We start from the raw sequence: 22,614 nt of genomic DNA on the forward strand, positions 1-22,614 counted from the left end.
AATGCTTATTTAAATTGATGGCACTTCATTTAGGAAACATCCTATCTCAGAAAGCTGCTTGTTCTACATTCTTCTTGTAACTGATGTGAAATCTGAGCCTTAAGGCAGCTGAAGGACCGGTGGAGAACTCAAGCCAAGTAGGGCAAACACTGGAGGACAAACGGATTCCAAGGCATATATCACATTTTATCACATGGACTCCTAACCTAGAGGAATCGAAACAAACAGGAAAGAAAAGCAGCATTTCTAAACATGTAAGAACATTTTCTTCTTTTCTTCATCTCACCCCAACCCCTAACAAATATGGCTACAAAATTCTTTTCCATTTAGACAAACACATGTGACGGACTGTTATACAGCTGAAGACACCAAAGACTGTCATCAAGCAGCTCTCAACACCACAGACCTCTGTCTGCACAGTCAATCTGAGCCTCCCTACCACAGCCCAGGATTTCTAAGCCTCCGAGAAATCATCAATACCACTGCTTCCCTTCCCAGCAGAAAACAAAACAAATCAGCAGGAATGTTTCCACTTTTCATTGTCTTGTTGGCTATGCTTTCATGTCATTGACACATGTCAAAACATCATCCAAAGCAAAACACCATTTCCTTGAAATTAAAAGCTGTCCACAACAGACCTGTATTTTACATGTATACATATTATTGTACTTACACATACTTATATATGAGTCTTTTCAATATTAATTCTGCCACTTCAAACTTTTACCAAATATTTGTTGAGAGCCATTCCAAGAGCTGGAGACTCTACAGTAAGCAAAAGAGTCACTATGCCTGCTCTCATAGCAGTCTAACAAGGCAGAGATGGGCAAGCAAATAGTCAACACAGTTCAGGGAGACTGCAAAGCAAAAAACAACAAGGGAAAAGAAACAGAGTGAGGGACAAGCTAGTTCATCTGACAGCTGGAGAAGGTCTCTCTGCAGAAGTGCTGTTCAGCCAGAAACATGAACTGGGCTGGGCAGTAAACATCTGGGGTGAAGAGTATTCCTGGCAAAAGGCACAGTGAGTACACAGCATGGGTGCTTCTTGGAAAGTCTGAGTAAAGAAAGAACTGGCAAAAGAGGATGAGTCTGGACTGCCATCAAGGTGGAAATCCTATGAGGATCCTGTGAGCCATTTCAGAGTGAAATGGTAGTAGGAGGTGACCAGTCATCTCATGCCAGTGGTGGGGGGTGCAGGGAAAGAGAGCAGGGCAGGAATTGCTGCCACCGAGAAAAGCAAGGGCAGAAGCAAGAAAACCAGTCAGGAGGGGATCATGATCCCCCAAGAGAGCTAGAGGGCAGGAGTGGGTACCAGGGTGGCGCAGAGTCAGAGGGACATGAGTCAGGTTCTTGACCTGTTTGTCACAGTATAGTTGACAAGATTTGCTAGTGGATGAGATGTATGAGAAAAAGAGAAAAGTTGTACAGAACTCCCAAGAGTTTGATATGGAAAGCTGCAGTTGGCTTCCCAGGAAAACAGCATATTTTGGAATGGGAGGGAGAGGGTGGAGACAGAGGAGGCGGTTTTGAGCACATAAATGTGAGATGTCACTAATCATCCGAAAAACAAAAAAAATACAGTGCCACCTGGTACACTGTGCTTTGCTTTATTTAAAAGAAATAAAACCAGGCATCATATTCCCATTTCCCTAAAGTCTTCACAACATCAATATTTTGTGGACAGATTTTCACTTGTGTGTGTGTGTTGTATTATTGGTAATTGAAAACTTTTGCCTCACGCTACTTTCAAAAACAGGACAAACCCATAAGACAAAGAAGCTCGGTCTCATACAAGCAACTGAGACAGAAGCTTATAAATTCCTCTAAGAGTCAACATCTCCTTAGAGCACAGGAATTATATGAATCCCCGAGACAATCTTGATTGCCAGATTTCTCCCACCTATTCATTCCACCAAGCCTGAAACTATCCCATTAAAAAAAAAAACAGAATTATTCCTTCTTAGTCATGTGCTTCTCAAATTTTAGTATAAATGCAAGAATATCTATACTTTCTTTCAAAGTAAAGGTATAGGTAAGTGGAACTCTTCCATTAGCATTCACATCTCAACTCAATCATTCCTCCCTTGGGGAAAGTTCCATCAAAACCAGATAAAATTTCCCTGTTAAATTCCTTGTATCTCCCATTCCATCACCTCCTAGTACCGACTCTGTTCATCCTTACATGTAACTTGTCCAATGAGCTGCCTGCTTTCAGGCTCTCTCACCATACTTCAAACCCCTTGCAATGAAGTCATACTTCCTTACCCAATGCTGCAGGCATTGTCAGAAGAAAATCTGTGGTTGGTGCACAGGAGCACACACAAAAATATCCAGAATAAATGAATGAGAACTGTGTTGGTGTGCACAGACACGAAGTCAAAAGGTAGTGAGGCGCCTCTGCTCTTTAGTATATTAGAGCCACAACTCTAGAACACTAAACTGAGTAAAATTAAATAAAGTTCATCAACATTAGTCCTTGTGTTTACTTTGGTTCTCACTTATATTATTAAGCAGCAACATTTTTAAGTATCTCCAAACAGCATGAAGGACAATGAAGGAAGAAATCAGTAACATAAATCCAAACACAAATCAAAGAGACTTTGTATGTGACAAGTTACTGATCTTTCTTAGCCAATCAGCCCTGAACCTTTTCTTACAGAACTATGACGTCCTCAGGCATATTTCACCTCTAACAAAGCAAAAGCAGTTTATAACTCTTTCTTTAGAATTGTAAAGCAAGAAGGGCCTTAAAATTTTTCTACCAAGTGAAGGCCAGTTTGATTTTATAATTCAAGACATGTACAGTATAATTACTCTCATTAGTGTTTTATTAGAATGAATGTAAAAAATCCTATTACATAATCACAAGTTCTCATAGTTCCCTTGTGTCCTGAGTGACATTACTTTTCCCTGCCACATGCTCACTCCAAAATTTTCCTGACTTGGGGATCTCAGTAAACTGAGCTTTGTGATTGAAAAGGAAATCCAGTATTCCTTTCATTCACGTACACTCCATCCCTCTCCTCTTCCCCTCTAAACCATAACGTGACTGCAGTAGCTCCTAACCTTCCACAACAGTTTTATCAGCAGGATTAGTTTAGCATCCTAAAATGTCTATAATTCTAAACCTAACCAGATCCATGCAGGAAACAGGCAAAGACATAGAAAAAGATGGGTACATAAAATAAAGAATAACTCCAATACTAATTTCCTTTTTCAAAATATCTCATATCCCAAGTATTGTACCCAATTTCTTTTTGACAAGCTCTAACATTGTCTGAAAATCTGTACCAATATTTAAAAACATACCATGCCACTCCAATATTACTGTAAAGACCGATTTTGTTCCCTTAATGAAAATCAGATACAAATCGTGACTAGATGTATCCATCCTGTGCAACGGCTGTGAAACACACTCAGTGTAGCAAATGTCAACACCCTTTTGGCATTACAGATTCAGCTACAATGATAATGATGAAGTCAGACAGGGAAAATAATAACATGCAAAAATGCAAATTAGTAGTTTTAAGATTCTTGATTTTCGAATGTTTATATTAACACGTCAAACACATCCAAACTAAACGTTTCTACAAAAGTGGATATGTGTTAAAGGCACTCTTGTGACACATTAAAAAAAAATGAATTTTCTCAGCAAATGGTCAATGCCTGATACCTCCGTCGTCAGATGGCCTTGTGACCTCACTGCTGCATGAAAAGCTCGGGTATATCTCCGAGATTTCTGACTTGTCATCACCCAGACCTGCACCAAAAGCACTGCTGGAATGAGGGCGAGACCGCTGTCTCCTATAGTGACTTGCCTTTTCTATATCGGAGGGAAAATATTCACATTTGAGTTTAAGAGACTTGAAGAACATCACCAATAAAAATTATTCATAGACAAAATGGGGAAGGGACATGATCCCTAATGAAGTGATAGTCAAAAATCTCATTCATTATCAAGTTCTTCTAGTTAGCTACTCCCTAACTTCAGCATGCATTACATCAACTCCATAAGTGACCTAAAGATTATTCATACTCATTTATAATCCAAACTACAAAGGAGAAATGGGGAATGGCGAAGTTGACAAGAACTAAGAAAATACTGACAAATAGTAGCTGACTACGAATCCTAGCATCTGGTTATAAATAACCGCTTTCAGGTGTCATTAGGTACACAGGATTTGTTGCTTTTTCTATCTCTTCAGAAAATTGAATGACAGGAATTTGACTAGCTATGTAGATTAAATTAACAATGCAAGTATTAGAATCCTTACTATGCTTTGGGCATGCACTCTGGTTAAATCTATAATTAAATATAGAGCAGAAGTCAGGGTGTGGAATAAGATTTAAATGAGATGACATGATATAAATCCATAGTATGTGGATTGTCTAAAATAACTGCAGAATTGTCCATGTTTTTTCAGGCTATATTCAATAAACATGGCCTAGAAGTCTGAAATGTCAAATTATATTGTCACTTTACCTAAGCCATTCACTTCTTGTCTTTCACGATACACATGACACTTAGGGTGAAAAAAGCCAGATAAGTTTTTATATAAACTGCTGATTTTATCCTACGCAAAAACTCAAGAGATGCCGGTGCTGTGGCACAGCAAGTAAAACCACTATGTGTGGTAGTGGCATTGCCTGAGGGGATTGATTGGAGTGCAGATACTCCACTGCTGATCCAGCTCCCTGCAAATGCAGCTGGGAAAGTAGTGGAGGATGGCCCAAGTGCTTGGGCATCTGCACCCATGTGGGAGGCCTGGTAGAAACTCCTGACTCGTAGCTTCTGCCTGGTGCAGCCATGACCTGCTGCTGATTTTGGGGAGTAAATCGGCAATCAGAGGACCTCTCCTTGCCTTTCTCTCTTTGTTTGTAACTGTACTTTTCAAAGAAACAAAATAAATCTTAAAAAAAGACTCGTACATTTTAAGGATACTTAAGTCCCTATTGTAAGACATTAACAATACTATATGGAAATCTTTTCAGCTGCTCTATACATAATTCTATGAATCTAGTCTTAAAATGTTGTGGGCAGTGTATTTAATGAAACAAATTCTTTCATGTCTCAGCAATGCAAATAGCTGTTATCTATAAACTCAGATACCCCATCAAATCTTATTTGCTAATAAAAACTACATGTAAGCTCCAGCCACCCTAGAAGCCTTTTTAAAATGAATCAAGGACAAACAAATCTAAGATTTTATTTTCATACACGGTTAATGGTATATTAAAGCATCACAGTACTTTTCCAGTTCTTCGGATGCTCAACTCAGAAATTAACATTGTAACATTGGTGCAATGAATGTCTACACTTCACAGAACCTTCCCTCTGAGGAAAAAACTTTATAAGTGGAGAGGAAGTCAAAATGTAGGCAGTACCAGACAGCATGTGTAGACTCCTAGACTGGATATTGTCCTCCAGGGGATCAAGGTCGAAGATGGAGCCAGGATCTGTGCGCCAAACTTTGAGGTCTTTTACCGAAAGGAAGAAATCAACAAATAAGGAGGAATTTTTAAAAGACCGCATAGAGTTGAGTCAAACAAAAGTCTGAAAGGAAGGCACGTGCAAAACAAACAGACCAGAGCAAACCTGCTGTGCTGCTGGCCTCAGAGAACCAAAGGCTGTTTACTCACTTTCGGAAGCACTTGGAAAGGCAATCTTGTAATCAATCTGCAGTCTAGTTGCTTCATGGGCCTGCTGCATCACCTTGCTGATGCACCTGCAGCTCGTCACACAGCATAGCTGCCCTGGGAAGCAGCTTTGCACTGTGCCCAAGCATCTCCTAAACCCCCCTGGCACTCTTGCTCTCCTCCCAGGAAAGAAGTCAAAAAGCTGAACTGAAATCACTGGTGAAAAATATGGGAGTCACCCACAGGAAGCATGTTTTGTTTCAAACATGTAAACTTCCTCCCCTGTAAGAACATGTATTTGAGATGGAGGCAAGTGGCAAGGCCAGTTTTCATTCTGACCCTGTGACTGCAAACTAAGGCATGTAAAGCATGTTGGACATAAGGTAAAGAGAAGGCTGCATTAATGCAGTAAACTGGACTGTGAGATTTATGTCCTCTTTTAATTTACAGTATGTTGTGCTTACCGTGCTTCACAAATATTAAGGTAGGTATTATTACTACCCCCATCTTATAGATGGGGACACTGAGACAGAGATGAGTAATTTAGCCAAGACTGCAGAACTAGCAAGAAGCACAGTGTCTACCAAAACCAGAAGCAGGATAAACTGCTTTAGTCTGAACCAATCAGAATATCTCTGAACTTGCATGCATGCCCTGTCTGGTATACACGCCGCCTCACTGGGAAGTTCCGTTTTGTGCTTTCTCAGGCAAATCCTCAATAGAAACCATTTTTCCCAGTAAGGACTAATACAATGATGTTTAGATTACTCAGTTAGTAAACATTTTAGAATTACACATCTTACATTTTAAAAAGTAATGATAATTTCTATCTCAAAATGAATTCCAGCAACAATCTCCCACCAGTTTTGGTTTCTGATCTGTGCAGGATCCAGGGATAAGTTACACACACATGGGTACCTTATAAACACAAATCAGACTTTAGTACTACCCATTAGGGGATATACAAAGCAATGAAACTCTCCAATTCAGTGATACTTTGAATGAAAACATCACAGCTCATCCATCCAACTTAATGTGATCCTTTAAAGCAATCAGCTTGGGAAGATGAGCAAAACTATGAGCTGCCCACAAGTATGCTTGGAATTGTACCTTGGAAAAAACTCTCAGAGTCACCTTAGTAATCATCTGAGTCACTTAAGGCCTTGGCTTTCTTAACTTGCATTTCATTAGGATACACCTTGTAAAATACACTTTCTCCATCCAGTTTATCTCTACATGCTCCAAATAGGCCCTTCCTGAAGGAAAAAGTCTAACATTGAAATTATGAAGACTGTGAGCCCCTCAATTGAGCCAGCTTTAGAAGTTTAAATGCTAACGGCTAGGGGACAATAGCCACAGGCACCATGGATATTTATTGAAGAAGCAATAATTTGCCTTTCTAGCTCTATCTTACACTGAAATCTGTTCTTTGCTGCTACCTCGGCCACATTCAACACTCTCCTCCTAGCATGTCCCCTGCCTGACCACAACAGTACCAAGACAGCTGGGGGAGAAGGCTCTTGAAATAATGGCTCGTAATGACCCCAGCTCAGAAATAATATTCAGAAAACATGGGAGATTCATCCCACAGAATGCCCTTAGGGTTCTTCCACGTATCTGTCTGTGATCATAGAACCTCAGTGTGACAGTTCTTACCTTCACCATGCAGTCAATGTCCAAGTATAAAATCTTAATCAAATTCATGAGCTAAGAGAACACAAAATAATCGTTCAACCATTGTTATCACCCATGGCTGGACTGCTGCTTCTGCAAGTAAGACCTGAAGTGGCTGAAGTCAAACAACTTCCAGTAACAGAAAGAATTTGCCACCATACTTGTTGAATGCTGTGCCTCCCATTTATCATCAGCATCTGATAAGGAATCAAAAGAAACAAAGGAGATGGACCCTAGGCTTGGAGTGAGCGTGGGCACAGGCTTACCCACAATGATCCCGGGTCTCCTGTCCATCTCCACCACGTGGGGGTGGACACCTTTGTAGGCAGCGTCGCTGACCACCTGTGTGTTCTTCCTGACCCGCTCCGTCACGGGGTCATCCACCACGGGAGTGAAGCCTCTTCCTCTTGTCTTCTCAAAGTCTTCATGATATTTCACCTGAAAAAAAAAAATTCAGTTGCAAATTTCTCACAAACTTTGGAGAAAATGACAGGTGTCTTTATGTCAGTTGCGTCTGGATCATTTTCCACATACACAGGTCTTTTCCAATTATTCTGAAAAAATGTCAGAATCAAGTGTTATTATTTTCATATTTTGTCCACATAGTGTTTTTAAATGACATATGAACCTATATTAGCAAGATATTTTAAAACATAGATATTTTAAAATCCTAAGCCCTAAAATATACTAACTGTAAAATAATTCCATCTTTTAATATTCAATATGCAGTAAATGGATAAGCTATTTACACAGTTATTCAAGAAAATGGTATTATTATAAGGCTAAGAGAGTTATTGGTAATATTCTTATAAGCATATTATAAAACTTTACTTAGAATTCAAAACACACATCTTTTCATATTCTAAAACTGCATCAGTAGGACAGTTGTATAGCTATAAATTATATTAGGAGCCACTGAATTAAATACTTTAAATATGTCAACTTTATAGTGGATTAATTATACTTCCCAAACTTGTTTTCAAAAATACACTTTTCTTTCTTATTCTTCACACATGCAAACACAGCCAAACTCCATCTTAAATTTCACTGCAAAGGTTTTTCACAAAATGCATACATAGTATTCATGCTAGAAATAAACACACACACACACACCCCCCAAAAAAAACCGGCTCAGAGAAAAACTTATTTTATTAGATGAAGCATTTTCATTACATTTCAGTGTAGTGAGAACATCCCCCCCCCCCCCCAGAAGGATGGGTCTGTCGGCATGTCCATGCTTTGTTAGTCATCCAGATTAATAGTGAACTAACGTCAACTGCACGTGGGATTATGTCGCTCCTTAGCATGCTTTAGTCACGAGAAGAATGCTCTGGCTGCACCCTACCATGGAAACATGGTTTTGAGCTTCTTTCACATGTCTCAGACCAGGAGTATCTAAAATCAAACTTGGTCTACCTTTCATTTTTTTATGCTCCTGGGTGTATTTTATCTGTAGAATGAATAACAGACATGAAAATTATCATTTTTTTAAGCTTTCAAAACACGACAAACATAGAAAGCATACTAAAAACTAGTCCCCAAGTAACTTTATCAGTGAATCACGTTTTGTCCCAGAATTGCTATCTAAAATTGAAGTAAGATCTCCTTTGCAGGCTATTAGAAAATGATCTAATTCTCTCCACTGAAAATCAGTATGTGAAATCTAGGGGAAAAAATATTTTTCATGCTTCAACTTAACAGGGGAAATCCAAAATTAAATAGATCCCAAATCTATTCTCTGCATCTAAATTTCTCCAATTTCTGCTTTACCTGTGTTGCAGGCTACTCTTTATTTCCTTCGTCTTTTTCCCTTTTTAAAGAATGACGAACCATGAAAAACAAACCTAGTTTTCCTTCTAAATAGCTACAGCTTAAGGGTGATTCATGTTAAAAGCATTAGACATCTCTGAACAGAAAGACCACTAGAAAACTGTCAACTCTGAAGCCTAAATGACACTACCCAAGTCCAGAGTACTTCAAGGTATGCTACAAACTGGGCTTGTGTTCTGGACAGCTGACCAGGAGAACACTACCACTGGTTAGTCTGACTACATGTATGGCTAGGATACCACCTACTGTAAACCTGAAGACACATGCAAAATTCAGTATTGAAGCCCTAAAGCTTATTATCCAAACAAGGCACTGATATCCACCATGGGACTCTTGTGAGCAACAAAAACCCAAATGAGATACATGTGGGCATGCATTCTAAGTCCTTACTTTGGCTTAATGACTCATTTCCTATGTTTGGCAGGGAACATTTCAACAATCCACACAGTCAATATAATGTCTCAGTAAAACAGTAATTGTTAAGCTGTACACCAAAGACTTCATCACTTTCAAAAAGGCTTGTAGAAATAACATTAATTACAATTTAAATAAATATAGTCTCACTCACAAGTAAAACTTAACTGTCAGCCACATCTGGACAGAGTAGAACAATGTCAATTTATATAGAGCAGTGGCTTTTGGAAGTCATCTGAAAAAAATGCTTGGGCTCATCAGACATATCACCAAGAGTTCCTGAAAGTCACTTATTGCCACAAGAAAAAAATAGGACTATAAGTGAATAATAAAGGATACATTTTGTGGTAGTCCAAAAGGAATAAAACCACTTGCCGAGCTGATGTTTTCTTGATTCTTCTTTACTCTTTCCATTTCGGGAGTTACACTTAATGCAGTAGCTCTGCCCAACTGACCTTTATAATAAACCTGGCATGTCAGAGAACAAAAGACAGATTACTGTGAATTGATTCAACTGAAAAAGAGTCTCCCAGTATTTATTTGAAAAAGCTATCATCATGGCAGAAGGGGTTAAGCTGCTGCTGTGACAATGGCATTCCATTTGGGATGGTTTCAGACCCAGCTGTTCCACTTTTGACTCAGTGCTCTGCTAATGGCCGGGGAAATGAGTGAAAGATGGTCCAAGTGCTTGGGTGCCTCCACCCGCATGGAAGACCCAGCAGAAGCTTCTGGTTCCTGGCTTTGGTTTAAACCACCCCGAGCAGTTTTAACCATCTGGGGAGAGAACCAGGAGATGAAAACTCCCTCTTTATCTATCTATAATTCTACCTTTCAAAGAAATAAAATAAATCTTAAAAAAAAAGCATTGAAGAAGAGGCATTATGACAAAAGAGAACATTTATCAGAGGGCTAGTCACATTAAAAATGCTTGCAACCTAGCACAATCTTGCTCATTTCATCCCATGGTAGTGTGTGTGTGTGTATATATGTGTGTGTGTGAGTGTGTATGTATTTGATTCACTATGGATTTATGCACAAACGCATATCATTGATAAGGCTGGGGGGAACCTTAAGTCCCAAAGAAACACAAGAAGTAACGCTTTGTGAATACTATCTGAAGGTCCTCATGCTGGTAAAGAATGATAACACTCCTTGGTGACTGCTTAAGAATTAACGTGGAGGAACTTTGGAAGGAGACATTTACACAGAAAACCACGATCATCCATAAAAAGGCCAGCATGCTTCCCACTATTGTACTCCTCTCTTTCATAGTTACACTCCTTAGTGAGCCCCATGTCCAGCATGCCTCTAACTCGACTGGGGAAAACAAGCATCTAGCTTCTCCAAGAGAAAGAGCAAGTGATAACCTACTTGTGCTTTATAAACTCTTCAAATGACTTTAAGGGTTTAGAGGATACACACTTTCTTTAAATGTAATAGATTTCCAAATTTCCTCCTCCAAAGAACCCAATCTATATGTTAATGACTTCAAAAAAGGGTTCTCTCAGTGAATTGCTTCCTGGATTATATAAACAAAAGGGAATCAGAGCAGGCCACCACTCAGTGTCTAAGTAAAAACTGCCAACTCCTAATCAAGTGTTCCTAAATTGTTCTTGTCCCGTATGACCTAGTCAGCCATGCACACTTTATCACTTCCCCCAGAACACTGTCCCCAGAGTTACTGTTGCTGGAGGTGGGAATTGGGACTAGGGAAGGAGGCAAAACAAGAAGACACACAGATGGGGAAGCTTATTGGCAGGGCCAAGATGCCAAAGCTATCACTGCTTCGCTGTGGGGAGTCCCAGCAACACTCAGCAGGAAGACCAGCAAAGGAGGAACCACAGTAACCTGTAATCCTGGTGTGTCCTAGGGACCCCTAGGCTCATGACTGCACCCACGCTGAAGACCCTGGGAGCTTTCAAGCACACCACTAGACAATGCAGAAAACTGTATTAACTCAAAGCCATGAACACGTTCTAAATATGAGCCCTCCATCTACATAATGCCAGCACATTCAGATTCACAAAAAGAAAGCCGAGAGACGCGGCCCACATTGCTGATATTCTTCTGGTTTTCCTTCACTCTCTTCAGCTCTGGGGGGTCAGAAATTGCAGTTGCCTGTTTGATCTCTTCTTTGTATTTCACCTACAGAGAAAAAAAACAAGAATTTTAATAGATCCCACAGTGGAAGAGCCTGTCCCTTTACACACTGTTCTCACAGCAGCTGTATATCAACATTTCTGTTCTTACGCAGGCCAAGATTCCCATTGGTCTGACCAAGATTCCCATTGGTCTGATGTAGCAAGCATAAAGTGTTTAAAAGGAATACTTTGCTGCTCAAATCTAACTGCAAATTCCACAAACAAAAGTAACACAAATACAAAGAAACAAGCTTTAAAGGAAACACTAGAACAAACTCATGACGAAGGGCTGGCATGCAGGTGTTGCCCAGGTCTGGGAAGTCCTGAGACCCACATTCTGACTCTGGGGGGTCCACTGTGACAGGCAGACCTCCTGTGGATATCACAAGGATAAACCATGTTGAGCCACATTTTCCCCCTATATTTGGGAGCATTTCTTCTACTATTTTAAAGTCTTCCTAAATTATCCATTTCGGAAGAAGGCTCTTGCTTATATATTAGTAAAAGTCCCATAAAAGTCACAAGTAATGAAAAAAACTATTTGGGTGCACTTTGAAAGGCAATTCTTATTTCCAGGAGACCTGGAACCAAATTTCAGCTGAACTCGGACCTGCCTTGCATCCCTGGCAAGTCCTCTGAATCCCAGGACTGAGTTTTTCCACATTTACCAATCAGAGGAATAAACGAACAGTGCATGAGTTGTGGGTTCAGAAAAACACAGTCCAGTATAGAAGAGAGGTAATTTATACTTTTCAACTATTTTTGCTTTATTATCAATAGGTTACTGAATTATTAACACGATCATTTTGTATGTAAGGCTCCTTGACTTAAAATTATGCCTCAGGATACTAATCCAGCCAGTTCACCTCCTGCCCTATTTCAACAGATGCTAATTTTTCCGCCTCCAATGGACAGCAGATCCCATTGCTTTTCACGTCTTCACTGGATGCTTTGTTAACGATTCACCAAGTAAACTCTGAGGTCGAAGAGGAAAGAGCAGGTCTTATCCATCTGTATATCCCTGTGACCAGGGCATTGCCCAGAATATGTGGGTGTTTAATATAAACATTTCTTGAATTCACAAACATGACTAGATGATAGCAACGCAGTTCCCAATGTCCTAGACTCACAGCTCCTGGCTTGTGAACCTGAAGCAGAGCAGCTACATAGAGACAGAGCGGCAAGATCTGTGCAGAGCATTTCTTTAAAATAATAATACAAAAAATGGAATGTTTGATCAACAGAAAAGACAACAGAAACAACTTGCCGCGCTCAGCTGCTCCTGGTTCTTCTTCACCCTCTCCATCTCCGGGGTCATGCTTACCGGAGTGGCTTTGTAGCTTTGCTCTTTATACTGAAGCTGCAAGACAAGATATAAGACACTGTGGGAAAACGGGAAGCCAATGTGTACGCACACCTCAACACAGACATAAGAAATGCCTCGTGGCTACAAACACTCATTATAAAATCATCCCTAGCATTTTATAGTGACATAGTGCTGTTCACAGCTTTCATCTTCTCAGTAATGTCAATCTCTTGAGCTCTTTCTCATTAAATGTTGTTAATCACAGCTTACATATCATTTGTTGAATTATATCATGTACTGGTGACCTTTCTGAGTTTGATCTTATCAGTTATTCTTCCCATGAGTTTATTTCTTCTTGGCATTAAAGCAATGTTTCTCAAATGATGATTTTGCATTTTAACATCCTAATTCTGTGATAACATATGATGAAAATTGACTTATCAATGGGAAAGACAGTCACACTAACCCTCTGTCTGCCCTTTACACACTGCCCCTCTTTAAAGAAGCCTGAATCTTCAAAATTCCCTTCTCTTGGAAGGTCCAACATTGGCAATAGAAGGCCTGCCCATGACTCAGCATCATGAAAATATTTCTGAGTACTGCACAAAGGTGTCCTTTCTGAGCTGGCGGGAGGGGGGGGTGGTCAGACCCCACTGCTTGTAGGGTCAGCTTTCTTAATGTGTTCCCAACACTCCAGGAAGTGAATGAACTTCAAAGTCACAGAGAATGAATCAATTGGCAAATCCATTTTTTAAAGTGGTAAGTAGAACTAGAGGTATAAATCCCAATGTGTGGAACTCCACAGGGACAGACTTAATAGCGATTTTCCTAGAATTAAAATTAGCATTAGAGAATTTCCATTTTCAAGAAATCACAGGACCTACATGGACCTGCAGAGAACATGAACTTGAAATGCATAGTCCTGGTGGCGAACATCAAAGTGAAGAGTTTGATGAGCCTGGAAAGGAAATGGAAGAAGGTGGAGCTCCTTCCCATGTGTCCTCTTTCCCCATATGCTACTCTCTGTCAGCCATGGAATGTGGCTTGAGATTTTAGGCAGATTCTTGTGACTGGGATGACTGTTAAAATAAGTAAAGTGGTAGTTTACTCTCTATTGATGGCAATGTACAATGAAAGTTGACTCTGGGCTCAGAGAAGAAAAATATGCTGAGCAGCACCACTGATAGAGCCCAGTCTATTGCAGCCCAATCTTCAGTGTGTGTAAGTTTGCAGAACAAATGTGATATAAAGAATCCTCATGTACTGCTTGTATTCATCCACTCATAGACATGTGGTGTGCTTCATAGGCAATTTCTCATTGAAAATTGGAATCCTTGTGAGGAAATGCAGGCTTGTAAACATTATATAGCAGTAAGGGCAGGAACTGGAACCAACCCAGCTGTCCAGGTCATCATTCTTAACTATGGCTGCAGTGTTAAACAAATTTCTGCTATTTGAGTGTCACTTTCCTATAGCCACACCAGAAATAGGCCACATTATTACTAATAGTGTGACTTTCTCATTCCATGAACATGAACTCAGTATTATTTACAGATACAGTGATTTTAAGGGATTATTAAATTTCTACCATAAATTGGCAACTACCTAGCATTCCTTTTGGAAAAGCCAAATAACATAATTGCTAAGTTAAAGACTCCTCACTAGTGGCCCACTTCAGATCTTAAATGCATTATGATGTATGAGGCACACTTTGGGGATGTTTTGGAGCTCCACAGTACTTCTTTATGATCAATATCACAACTTCCCTTGCCACCAGCACCTTCTGCCACTGTTTACTCCAAGAAAGCATCACACTCAATCTTATTGAACAGGTCTTGAGTCCTGAGTCTAATTCCTTATTTATGAAGCAGGCAGACACAGAGATAGATAGCCGGGGGAGAGAGAGTAAGGGAGTGCTGTGGTTCATTCCTCAACATGTCCCACAAGGCTGAGGTTGGGGATGGCTGAAGCTAGGAGACAGAAATTCAACCCAGCTCTCCTACTCAGATGGCAGAATCCCAACCACTAAGCCATGACTTCTGCCTCCTAGGGTCCGTACAACCAGAGAGCTGCAATTAGGAGCCAGGCCTGGCTACTATCAAACCCAAGTCCTTAAAAATGGGATACAGGTATCTTAAACACACACCCCAGGATCCTGAACAGGCTTGATTTATACATCCAGGAATGCTTTAGCTCATGAAGTCTAACCCAGACCTTTATTAATTATTCAAGATCTAATGTCATTGGTCATCTGTCTTTAAGGCTGTTCCTCTCTCCCCTAAACAAAACCTTCCTTGTCTGGTTTCCTATCAAGATGTATTACCACTTACAATGAATGAGATATTCTATGTTATATATTCAAAAAGCATAGCAAATACTCAATACTTAATTATTATTACAGAACTTAAAAATGTATCAAGTAGGGCCCGGCGGCGTGGCCTAGCGGCTAAAGTCCTCGCCTTGAAAGCCCCAGGATCCCATATGGGCGCTGGTTCTAATCCCGGCAGCTCCACTTCCCATCCAGCTCCCTGCTTGTGGCCTGGGAAAGCAGTTGAGGACAGCCCAATGCATTGGGACACTGCACCCACGTGGGAGACCCGGAAGAGGTTCCAGGTTCCCGGCTTTGGATCGGCGCGCATTGGCCCGTTGCGGCTCACTTGGGGAGTGAATCATCGGACGGAAGATCTTCCTCTCTGTATATCTGACTTTGTAATAAAATGAATAAATCTTTTAAAAAATTGTATCAAGTATTTATTCCAATCTTTGTAGCTTTTAGGTCTCAAAACCTTACAGTGTATCTCCCCTATCTCTGAATTCTCTCAAAAACAAAAATAGAGCAGATATTCAGCCATACATTTCTTTTATAAGCAAATGTACACAAAGCGTTGGCTATGTGTAGCAGAGGGCATCCATGTGCAACGATCTGTACCTCTTGCAACGGTATTTATTGCAATAGGACTTTAGCTATACAGGCATCATCCCTTTGTTATATATTTTATGTAACAGAATATACAAAATACTCAAGGAAATAAAATCACATTGCTGATGTTCTTCTGGTTTTCTTTAACTCTCTTCAGTTCCGGAGGATCAGAAATTGCTGTTGCCTGCTTAATCTCTTCTTTGTATTTCACCTGCACAATTTATAAGAATAGTGTATTAACTTTATTCTACATAAAAGTTTAAAAATAGCGAATGAGTCTACATTTGTTACTACTGCGTAACTGAATTGCTAAAATTATCACATTGCTTTTTCTTCATCAGTAACACAATTTTTGAAATTTTAACTGATGCTATCAGGATTGCTTTATCCTAAAGCATAAATAAATTCATGTCTATCCACCTGCCCATCACAAGAGGTGTTCCTTAATTAATGTAAGCAAAGGTTACCAAGAAGAGAAAATTTATCATTATGCAGAAACACAAGAAACAATAAATCTTTTTAATATAATGGTTTGCTATGTTCTATCTGAACATAGCATTTTCTATCGATTGATGTTAATTAAAATTTAACATGTGCTTAAAGGCAACAGACAGATTGAGTTAGCTAGAGTCTTGGAGCAATGCTTTCCTGGAGTTCACAAATTATTCAGAATGAGGGGGGAAATGCAGCGATAACAGTTAAAGAAGAGAATAAAGGAGATGGATGGAAATGTACTGTAAGCACAAACTGCTGGTAAAAGAAAAAAAAAAGCCAGAAAGTCAGGAAGTACCTCCTGCCCACACAACCCTGGAACCCCGTCATCCCAATGCTCCCGTTCCAGATTCATTCAGAGAAGGATCTCCACACAGGCTCTAACAGCAGTGCACATCTGGACTTAGGACAAGCAGCAGCTCTTCATGCTTATGCAATAAGTAATGCCATCATTTCAGGTGGATTTTAATACACCTAGATTTATAGACAGTTGGACTTGAGAGAAAGGGCACACACAGGTAAACAGACAGAGCGGAACAGACACAAGAACTGTGCTGAAATGCAGCCAAGAATTAAACCAAAATCATCAACTGGCTAATGTTTAAAATGATCTTTTAAATTATTATACATCTTTACCAGGGACATTGCAATGTCTCATTTCAAAGCCAAAATCACGCTGTCATCAAGAAAGTAGCTTGGGGTCCCAGCTACTGTTTCTCTCCTGGTATTTGTAGACTTAGGATGAATCACAATGCCAACACCAGTCCAGGCCCCAAATGTTTAAGCTCAAAGTACACTGAGAACGGCTACTTCTAAATAAAATTCGAAACCAGTCCTTAACACAGAGAGCTAATAGCTAAAAGGCCTGGACTCTGGAGGAGGTGGGGAATGTCGGGATGTTTAAATGTTAGAAAATCATATCTTGGTTTGACAGATCTTGGCTAATCTTGAAAGGGCAAGTTTCCATTTGAATACTAAGCAGGAGTTTATGGTGCAGCCTCGCAGAGGTACAGGGACTACGCATTTGTTGTTTGCTAGAAGAGGCTGGATGATGCTGAAAGCAGAAATGATGGACTGTGCTACTCTGTGCCATTTTCCTCGGGTGAAAGGCAAAACATGATTAGAAAAGAACAGTTTTGTTTTTCATAGCGCTCTAAACTAATCAAGGTGGCGCGCTCATTTCACTGTAGGCTATAGACTCGCGCATCGCAGAACATTCATAACGTTCTATCACAGCACATTGATGGGTACATTTCACATATTACCACCTGAAAGTGGAGAGAGCAAACACGCTGTCTTTCTCTCCCAAACTCATTTCTCCAGCGGACCCAAGTGTGCCCGCTGCGGGCTCTGAGCACAGCCTGTTCTTCAAGCCCTCCCATTCTCCTGCCTCGGGGTCCCCTAGCGCACTCCGCAGGAGAGGGCTTCGTCCATCCGCGCTGCAGACTTTATTGCCCTGTTCTGCTGCAGACTTCTAATTTTGTTTCTAAGAGCGTTTTACTACCGCATCACCTTGCCTTTGCTAACTCTCCCCAGAAACATGAGCGTCTATCCTCAGAACGCCACGTAACACCCAGAGTTCCATGTTACTGCAGCAGCATCTCAGTAGTTCTTTGATTGCTCCTAGATTAATGTTGGGAGGTTGTCTCCAGGGGAGGTAAAGAGAAAATTCAGGGAAACAAACAAAGGCTTAAGGAAACAATCTCTTCTTTACAAAAAGAATATACACTTCTTTACAAATAGGATTTATATGCTAAATATACATGGAAGAACACCTCTACCGGTAAGGATAGTAAGTATTCATTATAAACGTCAACCACCAAACAGGAAAAAAAAATTTCGCCCACCCATGACATTAAGCCTCTCTTCTACTATTTCCCTAACTGGAGGACAGTATTTTCCCATTGAAACAAGGTGTCTTTGCTGGAAGACGTGGAAGGGAACCAGGACTGGCACACAACACTAGGCAGAAATGTGTCTGAAAGTGCAGAAACTTGACAGTCATAGGGTGAAAGTAAACTGATATGATTTTCTCTTTAAAATTCAGTTTGTTACTTTAAAGTGTACTGCATATGGGTGAGATGGGCATTTTCCCGCTCAACTGTTGCTTATCTTACAGCCGTGGTCTGTATCCCCTGCAAAATTGGGGTCTTTGCTTTTTGCTTGTTGAACTTGTTACTTGATGGAATATCAAGTTGTACATTTAAATTTAAATTTACTGTATTGTAATTTAATATATGTTGACTCAAAAACTAAAATGAAAGAAAGGCAGAAGAATAAAAAGCTGGCTGGAAGGCAGGAAGGGAGAGAGTGTCATGATGTTCCTGGGATTGTATCTGTTAAGTCACATTAAATCTATTAAAAATTAATTAAAAATCAAAATTAAAATTTTATTTAAATTTAAAAATTAAATAAAATTGACAGTTTCACTTAAGCCACCAAATAAATGCTTGGAACTCTTGTACTCATCCTTTAAGGTGAAGATTTCTTTCCTCCAAATGTTGGAGAAGTACTAAATTATATTCTTTCTCTGAAAAAATTGATACAGTTAAAATTTTATGCAACGCTACAGTTTTCATTCTGAAAGTGAGACTCTGATATCTAATGAAACCAATCAAGTGTAAAAAGAAAGAAAAACACAGTCGATTAAGAAAGTAACTAAAAACATTTATCAAGTGTGCATTCACTTTGACAAAGAAAAATTAATGCAACGGAGAACTTACTGAGCTAATATTTTGCTGGTTTTTCTTCACTCGTTCAATCTCTGGAGTGTCTGTTACTGCTGTGCCAGCTCCTATCTCTTTTTTATAAAACACCTTTATAATAAGGCAAGGGAAAGAATAAGTATAAGCTTAGTAGAATTCAGGTCTTAGGTCTGATTCTCACAAAAGAACTAATTTCTCAGGTCTTATGGTGATATGAATACAGCTGCTAACTTATCAGAAGCAATATTACATGAGTCATTATGACAAAAATATCCAACCTTGGTCCCATATCCTATGGTCACACAAGCAACTCTCTAACACTTAGTCTAGAGGGTGACTGGCATCTGACCTGGCTGCACATTATTTACTTTCAGAATATAAATTGGTGAAGCAACAGTTTGCTTCTTCAAACACGTACAAGAAAAATCAAAACTTATTACCAAAGCTCACTGAACAGTTTTCATTTAATTCAGAAGGAGAATGACATATTAACCAATTACTTTTCTCCTAACACCTAGATACATGTGTACTTTTTAGACAACGTCAGCTCTATCATCAACATCATTCCACGCATCCTCCTCCTCCACTGACTTCCTACATGTCTTTTTCTGTCTAAAGCTATCTGCCCTTTCCAAACACACACACACACACACACACACAAAGTGCTCTGCAGAAAGAGAGTGCTCACAACACAAGCACATGGGGAAAGAACTGCTTCGCCCCCTGACATGCGGGTGCTGGCACCAGTGGCAGAGTATGACATGAGAGATGCTTTCCTCTACAAGATAGAAATCTGGGCTACAGTGGACTCGGGAGACCTGGGCAAAAACAGCCTCTCCCCTGTTCCATCCAGTGAAATTTTTTTCTTTGCTCAGCCTGGCCAGACCCCAGAGGCACCTTACCAGCATATCTCAGAGCTGGAATTTTCAATTGAATTAGGATGTCAGAAATCCTTAAACGTAACACAATTCACATTTGGTTGACATATTTGCTTAACTACTAAGTGACTCAGATAAGCTTCCAATATAAAACTGGCTGTGTAACCAATTTGTCTCATTTTAGAAGAGAATTCAGATTTATGCATCCATTATACCTAGGCCAAATCTCTTAATTAATGGTACTGAGGCAATTTTGAGTCCTCAAAATAAAATATAAACACCTGAGATTTAGCTTTAAACTAGTGATTCTTAGATATATTATCAATGAAAGTAACCGATGATTATCTGATAGAAATAAATTGCTTCATATGACTACTGTTATCTTCAGAGAAAAATCTGTGCAGAAAATAGATTTCTTTCCTGAGCTCAAGTTTTCTGTTTGACCTAGTGGCCAAGTTGACCACATCCCACTTGGTAGATCCTGAGTTCAATTTCCTCCTCAAGCTTCCTGCTGGTGCAAACTACAGGAGACAGGAGCACAGGTCAAGTCATTGGGTCCATGACATCCACATAGGAGATCTGGGGTGCACTCCTAGCTCCCTGCTACAGCTTCAGCTTTGGCCCAGTCCCAACCACGGGGAACATTTAGAGTGCTCTCTCTGTCTGAGGAGCTGGCCCTGTCTATCACTCTTGCCCTCTCTGTGCCTCTCAAATAAACAACTTAAAAAAAATTCATTTCCCCAGTTCAATTTTTAAATTCAGTGTAACTCTCATTTGAAAAAAAGAGGAAAATGTGAATCTGTAATTATAAAACAATCATGATAAATTGTAACTCTTAGAAACATTTAATATTATTTTGAAGAAATAAAAATTTTTAAAATGTCAACCAAAAATTCAAGTAATGCAATTGAAAATCAAACACTGACCATTAAAGACTGTTGTTAACACAACATAAATTTCCAAAGTGGTCATTTAAAAAAAAACATAGTTTGAGTAATGTTAATCTAAAAATATGAAATTCAAATGTTCCAAAACATGAAACATTTTGCACAGTAACATGATACCCAAGTGGAAAATTTCACACCTTGACACAGAATTCATCCAATGAGTCGCAGACAGAAGGCAGGATCACTAAAAATATTATATAAAATTATTTTTTGAAACTCACTGTACTAATGTCTTATTGTCTTAATTCACTGCATTTCAGGAGTGCTTACTGCAGTGAAACAGAGTATTTTCTCTGCTTCTTTGCTATACTTTGCCTAAAAGGCCACAGTTATTATGGATCTGAAATTCTGTGTGTTATAAAAAAGAATCAGACAGAAAAATATTCCATATTATCCAAATCTACCATACTGCATGGATCTAAATAAAGAGAAAAGATTTAATGTAGCTTTAAATTTATCAAACAAAAATTGTGAGGTGGTAATGTGAGGAGTTCCCATCTACTTCCTCAACCTATTTCCCCTATTAATTATCTCCTTCTAGTATCTTTGTTACAATAAATGACCCACAACCAGGTCTCTCTTTGTTATTAATCAAAAACCTTCTCCCTCTCCAAGTCTCCAAAAGTTAAGATTAAGGACTTTTTTGTTTATTTTTGTTTTTCAATTTTATCTGCCCCACATAAGACAAAATATGCAGTGTTTGTTTTCTTTCGGTTCTGGCTTCTTTCATTCAACATTATACCCTCTAGTTCCATCCATTTTGCATCAAATCACAGGACTTCAAACTTTCATATATAGCTGAATAATATTCTATCACGCATATACATAAACATATATATACACATACATATATGTATATATATATATATGCCATTCATGTGATGACAGACACCTGGGCTGAATCCACATTTTAGCTATTGTGAATAGTACTGACATAAAGATGGCGGAACAGATATTCTTTTGGTAACGATTAATTCATGTCTTTTGGATACATAACCAATAGTGGGAAGCTAGATCATACAGAACTCCATTTTTAGGTTCATTTTGTTCACTTGTTCATGTTTACTATTTTATTCCATTTGGATTCATTATTGTCATCTATGTTTTATAGCAAAGATATTATTCACTAATGAATCTATCAAAATTAATGTTTATAATTAACTTCCAAAATATGTTCTTTGGCAGCCACTATTTCTCTCAATCCAGTTTTTGATGAGGATCTGTGACAGGTATACTTAGCAAAGTAAAAAGACTTACCTCTGTCCTTAATTTTTATTAAGAATTTTTATGTAATACCCAGGACAGTTTTCACAACTTTTATTTTATATAGAGAGGGTTATTTTAACCATCATCATATTCACAAAATGGACAGCTAAAAAATAAATACTTGAAAAAGGCTTTTTTTCTGGAGCATGAGTACAGAATATTCAAGTCAAAAAATTGTGCAACATGAGGCCAAAATATTGCCAATCTCAACATAAGGAACACCACAAACAGGAGCGACTCTGTAACTTCTGAGTACCCACTTACTTGGATGTGCAACCACTTTCTTTAGAGTTAGTGAGGTTAATCAAATTCAGCCCATAGATTCTTAACAACAAAGTTAGTCACGTCAAATGCGACATCATGAAAAAGATGCAAATTGCAAAGACACATCCAACATATGGTGA

At 39.2% G+C, this 22,614-nt stretch overlaps 1 protein-coding gene across 3 annotated transcripts in view; it reads right to left on the reverse strand.

Moving 5' to 3' along the window:
- The window catches only part of NEBL (nebulette), a 352,516-nt gene that overhangs the window by 17,691 nt on the left and 312,211 nt on the right, over positions 1-22,614 (reverse strand). Inside the window, exons 17-26 of one of the 3 annotated variants that reach the window (XM_058669306.1) lie at positions 19,138-19,230; positions 16,041-16,133; positions 12,964-13,056; positions 11,608-11,700; positions 9,927-10,023; positions 9,324-9,325; positions 8,657-8,761; positions 7,578-7,749; positions 5,386-5,478; positions 3,674-3,823 (exon numbers count right to left, since the gene is read on the reverse strand). In XM_058669306.1, coding sequence (XP_058525289.1) covers positions 3,674-3,823; positions 5,386-5,478; positions 7,578-7,749; positions 8,657-8,761; positions 9,324-9,325; positions 9,927-10,023; positions 11,608-11,700; positions 12,964-13,056; positions 16,041-16,133; positions 19,138-19,230 — 991 coding nt within the window. The remainder of the gene's footprint in view (positions 1-3,673; positions 3,824-5,385; positions 5,479-7,577; positions 7,750-8,656; positions 8,762-9,323; positions 9,326-9,926; positions 10,024-11,607; positions 11,701-12,963; positions 13,057-16,040; positions 16,134-19,137; positions 19,231-22,614) is intronic. The other 2 variants (XM_058669305.1, XM_012931008.2) reach the window with 2 other exon arrangements.

This window comes from Ochotona princeps, chromosome 10, assembly GCF_030435755.1.
Source record: "Ochotona princeps isolate mOchPri1 chromosome 10, mOchPri1.hap1, whole genome shotgun sequence".
Lineage (NCBI taxonomy): Eukaryota > Metazoa > Chordata > Mammalia > Lagomorpha > Ochotonidae > Ochotona > Ochotona princeps.